We start from the raw sequence: 11,011 nt of genomic DNA, 5'->3' as shown, positions 1-11,011 counted from the left end.
TGTGTGAGCAGTGTGTGTGAGGGAGACATATGAGTGGGGCGTTTATTCTGGTTTTGTGCCACTCTTCGAAACTGACATTGATGTTCACTATTTTTACCTTTGTGCCATTTTTTAAAAAAATTTATTAGTTTTTTCAGTTTTTGTAATTTCTAGGATGACGTTCGTGAATTTATCGTTTGGACAATGCCAAAGAAAAAAAATATATATTCATCCAACTCATGTGTTATTGAGAACAAATTTTGGAAGGTGAATTCATTCGTGAATTATACATATAAAGTAAATTTATGTATTTTGTGTTGTTAATTTGCATGTATTGTCTGAATTTATAAATGTAACAGATTGTTTGTTATTGATGAGCAATTACATGAACTATTTCACATGAATTATTCTATATTCTTTCTTCGTTTGTTTATTTTAAACTTATATTTTGCGTTCTTAGAATTTAGTGTGCGAAGTCAAAAATTTAAGTAAGAGATTGAACCTTAATGTGAGAGCGAAGGCATGTGCCTCTGGCCCTATGCTCCCAATGCCACTGTTCTAATGTAATATAGTTTATCAAATTTTTAAGTTTTTTCTCAAATATCATTCCTGTAAAATAAAAGATAAAAACCAACAAATCTGACCATCATATATTACCTTGATTGAAATACAAAGTCTAAAAGTTCGAATTTTATAAATAACAAGTTCGAAACCAATTTATTATTTCGTCGTATAAAAAAGGCACAAACTGGAATGAAATGAATATGAAACTTTATTCAAATTCTATCTGTTAATTACTTTGCACGGGGAGTCTTCGATTCGGTGGACTCAGGACTGTACATTCCGTTTGACTAGTCTAATTTATTTGATTGCTGTCAAACCGGGAAATGATCATATTAGTATGAAACACTTGTCAAGTACTCATTGGGCTTTAACTGTTATAATGCTAGGTCGCAAATATTCTATTTTGAAAAGAAAAAAAAACATATATATCACGTCATAAAAAAGAGAAAAAAAAATTTACATTAAAAAAAATTATGCAATACGACATCCCACCTTTAAATGGACATGTTTACATACTTGAAATGTAAATGATCAAGAATTGAGTTACGAAGGATTTCGGATAAACATGAAAAATGCACTCTCGTTAAGGTGACTACGAACCGTCACAAATCAAAATAAAAATAAAATTGAAACCTAATAAAGTGTTTACTAACCATTCGAAATCAGAATAAAAACTAGTATCATTACTTAAATATTTCTCATACAAAATAAATGTTACTTTCATCACAAGAAAATATGAGGGTAACTCTGGTATATAACAAATTCAATTCGCGTTGACAATTTTCATTCCCACTCCCCTCTCAAATTTCATTCCTAATTTTGTGAAATTCATATAGATTTTGATTCCAATACTTATGTAAACAATGAGACAATCTGCAATTGGAATGACTCATTACTTGCATTTCCTTCCCAAAGTAATGAACATGATGTAAACAAAGAAATAATTGAGTCCAGCTGAACACTCGGAACCAGTATGTTTGATGCGCAAAAGATCTTCTCATACTACATAGGCAAATAATTACATGTGAGTCTCACCTTGTGTCTTTGATGATGTATGCACTTGCTAACATAAAAAAATATTCTATGCACGAGTTGATCGTCTCCCACACTATTGTGAGGAGAAATTTCAATTCAAGAGCGTCTATACGACCACTATCACAACATATAATGGGCTCTTGATTTGAAAAGATACTCATTTATTACTAATTCACCGCATGACCAATGTTTGTTGGACGAACGTTCATTAAGAAAATAGTTGTTAACATATTTGACTTGAGTATAACAAGACGGAAAAGGATCCTTGCAAGGTTCTTTTCTTGGAATCTAAGGGATTCTGTGATCATGATCATTCATCGTATATCGTACGATCAGTTTTTATTAGTTACTATTTATATTTAATTTTAAATTTAAAATAATTTCTGATCACATGATATACGATAAACGATCATGATCACGAAATCCCTTGAATTACCAGGAAAAGAAGGATCCTTTTCCCAACAAGACCGTCGTCTTCTAGTAAATTCATCTTTTCAATTGACGACTTGAAAAGTGAAAATATTTGTCAAACTTCTGGGTGAGAATATGACTTGCGACCATAGTCAATCTCTCAATTGTACTGATAGTCATTATTGTTCAAGTATAAAAATGGCTGCTGGTGGGTGAGCGCAGATTTGTCATTTCACTTCTGATCCCCATCTCTCGGACTCGTTTGGTATGTGACGCTTTTTTTTTTTTTTTTTGTTAAATACAAAAATATTTTTATACTAAGAGAATGAGAGATTTGGTTAAGTTACACAATAAGCAGCCTAATTTAGTATCGAATTCGTTAAATACGAGATTTAAACCTAAGATATTTCACTTTCAAGTGAAGAGGAATACAACCAAACCTTACGTGGAACTATTGAGAGCTTTGATCTATGTTTTGTAAATTTTTTTTGTTTCTTTTTTGTCCAAAATTATGAATGTCATTATAGCCTCTTGCATGTTACTTAATAACAAGGATTAATATATTTCTCTTTACCTATAAGTAATTTATTCTCATTCCCTAGTATACAAATATGAACATATTTAAAAAAAGTATAACATTAACAGTTATGATCTTCTTTAATTCATCCAATCTAACAGATGAAAATTAAAATTGGTGTTTAATAAATAAAATTATAAGTGTGTGTGAATAGCATTACCCTAATAATTTATTAATTTCTAAATTATATGTTAAACATTTCATAGAAAATTTTGATCCGTCCACTACAACCAGGTTCTGATACTCTTCCTCAGAGATGGCTGCTTCCAAGGCAAGCTACGGGCGAATTTCCCCACCATTGTCCAAGAACAACTCCAGCAATTTTGTCGGCGTAATATTTCAGCATCGTCACCCCTGGTTGTGTAGATGACATCACCCACTTTCTTGGATCATCGTGTAGTCATCATCAACATAACAGGACCTACGTGGTATTAATGGCGGAGTTAAAATTACCCAAAATAACTCAAAAGTCTCAATCGAACACTCTTAATCCAATAAAAATTGGTTAGTTGTGTGCTCAGCTGCTGATCACGGTCATTTGAGTCTGATAAGATGTCGTCCCCATCATCCTTTATCTCAAACTGAAACCCAAGTTTGTATCACAACTCTCACAAATTTAGACATTTTGTCTTTCAAGTAGAAGGTAAAAGTAGAAAGGAAGGAGAAGAGGTTTAAAAAATAAAAAAAGCAAAAGTAAAAAAGTATTAAAAGCAAAAAGTAACAGACTTTCAAGAAACCCGAAAAACACAGGTGCTTCTTCTTCCTATCTCTCCTTTGATCAAAGTCCCCAAAACTTACAAACTGCCAGTTGCCTCACCTTCATAGGAACCACCGCCCTTAAATGAAATCCGGTGAAGGAAATAAAAGGAAAATAGCATAAGATTGGGACCTATCCTGAAAAGGTTAGAAATTAGAGACATAATAATAATTTCTTTTGCTTGAAAAACTTATTAAGTAGGCCCGAGACCATGATGGCCCCTTAATAGTTTCGGCTCCACGTGATATCATGTTTATGTATTTAAGTTTATTGTTTTTTTTTAACAAGATCATGATAATTTTTTCCTTCAGTTTTCACAAATAATTTTTTTTTTTTTGGGAAGTCATTCATGTAGTAGCTAGGGTCTTTTTGATGGGGTATCATGTTCATGTACGGACCTTTTTTTTAAAACAGAAAATTTAAAACCATTGAATGCTCGATCAATTTTCGGATTCTCGTTGGAATGGAATCTGGTTCCATTGACATAAGAACAAGAAATCTCGTGGTTAAAAGATCATAACAATAGGGTCATAATTTTGGTCAAGAAAAATTTTATTGGATCATTTCGTCAAACTTCTGGTGGGTACATGTCGAATTATGTCGTCAAGGGCTATTGAGTGAGGCTTTTTATCGAACACTTGTTGCGCACCACAAGGTCACACACAAGAAATAGGAGAAGAATGACAAAGAAAAGAAAGAAAGAAAAAAAATTACAAATAACTATGTAGATGGTTGCAGAAAAGAAGCAGCACCTTGTAATTAAGTGTTTTTGGCTCATTCTTTCAATTTACCATTATTGTGTATAAGGATCATATAAAAATATACATTGAAATTATAATACTATTGAGATCATGAGCAACCAATGACCAAATGGTAGCTCCACCGCTGCTGAGTGCATGTGTGCATGTTTCCTTTAAAGTTGTACTAGGATAATTGAGAATGTTGGTTCTTATTCTAATTTGTCAATGATTAGGTGGGACTTACTGCTTACTTTTAATTCGGAAGATGATGTTCTTTGGAACTTGCAACTTTTCTTGCCATTATTTTCATGATATTGGAAAGGTTTGAAGCTTTAGTTTAATATTAATTAATCAACAAACATGTAGCAGCATATACTATATAGTATTTACTCTATTTAGTATGGCAGCTCCATGGAAAGAGAGTTCATACCAAATTGAAGTGGAATGAAAAAACGAGCTGATCTTGGTGACGCATCTCTTCAAGATCACGAATTTTATTTTATTTTGTTTCTCCATGTGGATCTGTTTGAATTTGATTTTGTGCGCACTTGGTTCATATATTCTAAGTTATTGGATGAGAGAAATATTAAGGATTGAGGTCGGTTTTGTAGATAAAAGTTGAATTAATTGCATAATCAATCTAGGTTCAGAGTCCTAGTCAAAGATGACGAGAATTGACAGCGGTAGAGTTTTGACTGAGAATAATTCTGAGTATATTTAGAGAATATGCAAAGGAATTAGAATATTTTCAGAATTTTACTGCTTGGAAAACTTGACCATCACAAAATTCACCCCTACAAATAAAAGTGGTTTGGATTAACATCACTTGAGCTGTAGAATCTATCGTTCTAAGAGTACCTTCAGTTTGGATTAACAATATTATTCCTAGTTTGATTGGTTATCAATCCAAGTCTTAGCCGATGAAGAGTATTCAATTATTTCACCAAAAGTGGTCACTTCATTAGCTTTTCCTGTGAAGTGAGATGTTATATGATCTATTACTCACATGTGCATTTCAGAGTTCAGCGCTCAAACTGCTTAATCACCTTCACTGTAAAAACACTCATCTCTTATGAGTATCTTTGCCCTTATTGCTTGATATTCGAATCCGGTGCAGAAAATTGAACTTTTATAGCCGGACGCATAACTTTCTCTTCAAATTCCATAACCTTAGACTGAAAGTGTTCCTTCATCAGCCAAACTCGTTTGTATGTGCTTTTAAAATTACTAAAAACGCTTTTTAAAAAAAAAAATTTTAAGTTCCAAACAAGCCCATAGTTCCTGTTTGCTTTTGACAAATGACATGAACCTTGCCATTTTCACAGCTATCATGATAACAAGGAGGGCAACGCCTCTCCTGAATATATTTAATTGTCTTTTTCATGAGATTACTTTGGGCCCCAAGCACTCCAAATTCTAAGTATACCTAGATTAATAACTTAATAAGCAATTAAATCAAAACAGAATGATTAGCGGACCAAATCATTTTCCATAAATGATCAGATTCCATTACACTAATCATACTTAAATGCCCCCTTTTCGCCATATCACGCGATTCACGTCTGTACGAGGAGAATCTCTCAAATAGTAGAGAAGCATTCCAAAAGCCTAACCAAAATAGTATACAAATGGTACAGATTGAAAAAGCAAATCTTCTCTAACATGGCAGTGGCACTGTAACAAATATCGGTACAAGGTTATGCAGGTAATCCAGTTTCTTTAGAAGCCGTGTCTCCTTCCGAAAGCACGAGGGAGACTGGACAATGATCGCTTCCATAAAACCCTGCACAGAGTTTAGAATCAAATGCTTGTAATTCAGATCTAAGCGCTGATAATCCAGAATAAAAAGTGACATGGACTGTAGTATATGAAAGCTATGAAGATAACGCTCTTTCATTTTAGCTTTTGAGGTTAACCTGTAGTTTACGATGGAATTTTCTGAGCACCGAATGGTAAAAGCCCAAAGCAACATGATCAATTTCTTTCTTCTCTTTTCATTTAGTTTCTTTTGTTTTTAAGATTACTAGATCCCAAGGCGAACGATGCAACCAATGTGTGAATCATGTACTGGTTCCAGGGATCACAAAAGAGTGGAAAGCCAACAGAAGTAATATCCAACACATACCTTGTAGTTCAATCCCTTGCCCATGCATCTCGCATGAAACAATCCTATCTTTGAGTTTCTCTGCAACAACGAAGTAGTCTATTCTCATCCTTTTACCTCGATACCTGCCAGAAACCAAACGGTATGTTTATCAGGTGGTGTTACCCTGGACACCAATATATGATTATCAAAAAGACTCCCAATCATTCATGCGCATTTAAATGGAGCGACAAAGATATCAAAATTCATAGTAAGTTCTTACTTTCCTATGGGGTTTCCAGACCAGGAGAAGCCATGCTCCATGTCCTTCTCCTTGTGAAGGTGTCGGTATGCATCTATTAACTTTCCCCTGAAGCATAACCCACATAAACCAATTCAGAAAATCTTCAAAGAATCAAAACTCGTGAAGGGAAAAAAAAGATATAATCAGACAGAAAATATAGCTCTCAGAGTTGTTCTTCAAGTAACAATTAACCTCCTCTCAGTAAATTATGTTTAAATATAGGAAATGTAGCTTATATTTTCCAGTGGAATTACATACTCTTTCAAAATGCTACCAAAACGTTTCCTCTCATTCAAGGTAAATCCAGGCTGCCCACAATCCTGCATCATCCAGAAAGCAAACCCTTCTTAGTGTTTCGTAGGCCACACTTTTAATTGACATATAGCCTCACAATCCTGCATCCATTCACCACACCAGTTGTCTAATACTAAAACTCGATACACTATTAATCAACAAATGGAGGAAGGGCAGCAGATAATATGGCCACCATCAACACAAATGATGGTAACTCTTCATAGAGAAGCATCTCAACCACACAACAACTGAATGGCTTCAATTCTTGTATTACTATTTTTTTTCTCAAATGTTAAATACCAAATGGTGGATTGGAACCTCCATGTTCTACATACATAGGAATAAAGCAGTTAAAATCCATGGAACCACCAAATACTTCTTAACAAACAAAAATGCATATGCATCGAAAAAAAAGTGGTCACCATTCATTTCCTCCTATGCATTTTTTAGCAATTTAGGTAACATATGGCAAGTCAAATAAAACCACATACTAAGTACTATAGGCCAACCATAATCATGTTCAAAGAAGCTTCAGTATTAAATATAATACCTCTTTATTTGGAGGAACATAACCATTAACCTTTGCTGCACTGAAAAAATCTGGATGACTCACATCAATCTCTTCATGACTGCATATGAATTTAGGTTAAGAAAGAAAAATGTGAGTTCGGGGAAAGAAACTGATACACTTAATCAGAAAAGAGCAAGAGTAAATATGATAGAGAAATCTTAACAGGATAAAACATCTGCACAGAAAGAAAAAAATTCACCTAACATTCAGATCACCGCACCATATTAGAGGCTTATCCGAAGATTGCAGAACAAACTCTAAAATCCTTTTATCCCATTTTCTTCTCCTTGGGAATGAGTTTTCTTCCTCCTTCCAACCATTGTTTGGTGCATATGTATTCAACAAATTAAATGTCTCAAATTCAGCTAGGATGACCCGGCCATCTGGTTCATGCTTTGAAACTAAAACAAAGTAAACTATATTAGCTGACTGTTGATCCATGTGCAAGTCAGTATAAAGAAAATAGCGGTGGGGATAGAGATGCAAGCACAAAGATTAAAAGTTTTCTCCCCCTACATGGTTGGACCAGAATACATACATGTACACATTCCATTTCTAAGAGAGTCAGACTTAATTATCAAGAATCTCTGAAAGAATATAAGTTCATTGTTCTTAACATAATCAATTGGATGTTTACATATACTTTACATAATTTGCAGGCAGAAATAAAAAAAGTAGAATGAAATGATCCACAACTACGTAGGCAGCATAGATATTGATGTTTGCAACTTGAAAGTAAGAAGTTGGTTTCATATGTAACTTTCAGTGGGTGCATGTTATTAAAAGAAATAGAGTATTAACCAGCAAACCTTTTCTGTCAAGATTGAAAAATACTTTTTGTGGCTGTAAACACTTCTTTACAAACAATGCAGTTCCTGCATACTTTGAATCTGAAAGAGACCACCAGACACGATAATCTCCAAAGGGTGGGCTTGACAGGGCACGCGTAATTATCTGCATAATTTGAGACAGGAAAATAGGTAATCAACCTATACATTAGAAGAGATGATCATTTTGACCCTTTTTGCATGCAATGATCAAACATACAAGGTGAGAAACTTAAATACGAGTGGAATATCAACTGAATGGATGGTGAATCTAACTTAATCAATGAAGCTTGATCCCATTCCCATAAACCATTAGAATCACGAAAATATCTTGGTACTACTATACTGCCCTAAGACAACCAACAAAACTCAAGAGAGCAAACCTGTACAAAAAGTATTTTTATAAAATCCTTGAACTAAGAAACTAAAAGCTTTCTAGACATAATTGGGTAAAGTCCTAAGTTTTTGCGGTGTCATATAACACTCCAAAACTTCAAGTATAATGCTTTGAGTATGACAATGATCAATGATCGGAATGAAACAGTTCAACTTCAACTTCAACAAGCACATTCTCCAACCGAAGTCTTAATTCATAAAAATATCATACCTGCTTTTCTTCACGTGACGAGGAAGTGTCATCTTTCAACTCTCCTGGGTTTTTAGGTCCACCCTTTGAACCAGCAGCAGGCATCCTTACTTCCTAATATCAATGTGCAGTTAGAAAGTTGCCGCGCATTCAATTTCCGAAAGAATGTATTCAGAATCAGTACTTAGCAAAGCAAAGCATATGAACAAAAATATAGACCAACAAAACCGAACTAACCAATCAATCAACAAACAAGGTTGAGTTTCATTCTGAAACTAAATCACGAAAGACGAAACAATTAAATCCAATACTCAATCAAAATATACATCTGGGAAAACCAAAAGACAAAAAATTTAAACAAATGTGAAAACCTGCTGCTACAAATATATCAAATTTCCATAACTCCAGCTACCAAATTTCCCGAATTGCTAACAAAAAGATCAAAACTAAATTAAAATACACATCTGGAAAACATAAAAGACTAAAAATTTAGATAAATGTATCAAATTTCCCCCAATTGCTCAAAAACATCAAAATTAAATGCCCCATTACACCAGAATAATAAAAAATCAAGTACACTTTTGATAGCAAGCAAAAAATCGATGTGGGTTAGTGAAAAAACAGAGAATGTATCCCACCTGTATCGCAATGACATCTGGGTCGATGCTCGAGACGAACTTGGTGAACTCGGGCCAGTTGTTCTTCACCCGGAGAAGAAAGCTGTTGGCATTCCACGTTATGAACTTGAGCGGCTGTTTCTTGGCGGCGTCCTCCGCTGATATTTTGTCGTTATCTGTGGAAGGAGGTGCGAGTGTGGGTTTCTTGGCGGAGCCGTCTTTCCCTACCGGTTGGAAGAAACGTTTCATCGTCTTCTTTGAGGCTCTGAGAGCTTTTTACAGTGTTTTGTTCCCCACTGAACAAAAGTCCTTGTCTTTTACATGACCAAAGGTTTTGAAATGATGTTAAACAAAAAACAAACAAAAAAAAATGAAATGACAGTTCTACCCCTTGCGTTATGAACCGTAAACAATGTGATTTTCTTAATCACATTTTTAATAAGTGAATTAGTATTAAGCATCAGATTAGTTACAATTGGTTATGCTTTTGTTGTTTTGTGCTGAAATGGCCAGCTGGCTTAGTTTGTATGGCTTTATATGGCCGAATGGTTGTAGTGAACTTCCAAAGGTTAATTGAATTAAAAAATATTATTCCAAAAAATAGGAGCTCAGCTCCTTTCTTCTCCATCACTTCCATACTCCATTACTATACCTTGCTGCAACACGTCAAGGTTGAATTAGGTCCTAACATTGGTATCACCCTTTGCCAGTCCTGGTTTCCCTTCCGTGCATGCCCAGACACACCACCACCACTCGCTTTACGGCCGTGGATGAGTGAATGGCTGCTCTCGAAGCTTCTTTTGCTTCATTGCAATCCTTTTTCTCTGATACTCTGGATGCAAAGCTCACGATATGCTCTGAGCAGTTTCGTCGTGAACTCTCTTATGGAGGAAGGACTGGAGGTGAAACTTCTGATCCAGAGCGTCGTCCACCTCTGATCATGGAGAATATCCCAGATCATGGCGAAGAGGAGCTTATACACACTCCGCGATGTGAGATCTATGACGGCGCTCACCACCTATGGCAAAACCTGCACCATCGTATCGAATTTCCCAGATTCACCAATGGAGATGATCTGATTGCTTGGATTTACAAGGCCGAGCAATTTTTCCCTTACTATGGCACCATGGAGCATCAAAAAGTGGTTACAGTCGTTTTTCACTTGGAGGGCGAGGCGTTGCAATGGTTTCGGTGGATGGACTATTTGGTCACTACACCACGTTGAGATGATTTTACCACTGTGTTTTGCCGTGAATTTGAACTTTTAGAATTCGAAGATTGCACTGAATCTCTCTTCAAACTTCGTCAATCAGGTACTCTCAAGGATTATATTGCTGAGTTTTGTAGGCTTGTTAATAGAACTTCCGATGTTGGTCCAATTTTCCTTAAGAGTTGTTTCCTAGGTGGTTTAAAGAAAGAATTGAGGTTTGATGTGAAATTGCTACGCCCTGCCACTATCCATGAGGCTATTTATATAGCTATTCAATTGGATACTAAGTATGCTGAACTTAAATTTGGTCACCAAAAACTTTTCCCTCAGTACAATCCCACACCACTGCCTGCTAATCCCCACAATGTTGCCCATCCTAGGCTCCCTAACTTACCACTCAAGAAACTCTCACTTGAAGAAATTCAAAAAAAAAGAAAAAAAAAAAAGAAAGAGGGG

At 35.2% G+C, this 11,011-nt stretch overlaps 1 protein-coding gene across 1 annotated transcript; it reads right to left on the bottom strand.

The window, feature by feature from the left end:
• Window positions 1-5,532: 5,532 nt before the first annotated feature.
• Window positions 5,533-9,664, bottom strand: LOC103950076 (DNA-(apurinic or apyrimidinic site) endonuclease). Its single transcript, XM_048587556.1, has 9 exons — window positions 9,367-9,664; window positions 8,750-8,842; window positions 8,125-8,269; window positions 7,515-7,716; window positions 7,295-7,373; window positions 6,709-6,770; window positions 6,430-6,516; window positions 6,189-6,292; window positions 5,533-5,846 (listed from the first exon to the last, which is right to left on the bottom strand). Exons 1-9 carry the CDS (start codon window positions 9,592-9,594, stop codon window positions 5,761-5,763), a joined length of 1,086 nt encoding a protein of 361 aa, XP_048443513.1. The 5' UTR covers window positions 9,595-9,664; the 3' UTR covers window positions 5,533-5,760.
• Between the last annotated feature and the right edge of the window lie 1,347 nt (window positions 9,665-11,011).

Source organism: the organism of the source record quoted next, unplaced genomic scaffold (assembly GCF_019419815.1).
Source record: "Pyrus x bretschneideri cultivar Hongxiangsu unplaced genomic scaffold, Pyrus_bretschneideri_v1 Contig27, whole genome shotgun sequence".
Lineage (NCBI taxonomy): Eukaryota > Viridiplantae > Streptophyta > Magnoliopsida > Rosales > Rosaceae > Pyrus > Pyrus x bretschneideri.
This window is presented reverse-complemented; position numbering and strand designations above follow the sequence as displayed.

Excerpts from the sequence above, each read along its gene's own strand:
- LOC103950076 (XM_048587556.1), bottom strand. The coding sequence starts at position 9,594 with ATGAAACGTTTCTTCCAACCGGTAGGGAAAGACGGCTCCGCCAAGAAA. Across the intron at positions 6,771-7,294 it reads ATGTTCCTCCAAATAAAGAG|GATTGTGGGCAGCCTGGATT; the intron begins GTATTATATTTA and ends TGGATGATGCAG. Across the intron at positions 5,847-6,188 it reads GCAAGGGATTGAACTACAAG|GGTTTTATGGAAGCGATCAT; the intron begins GTATGTGTTGGA and ends AACTCTGTGCAG.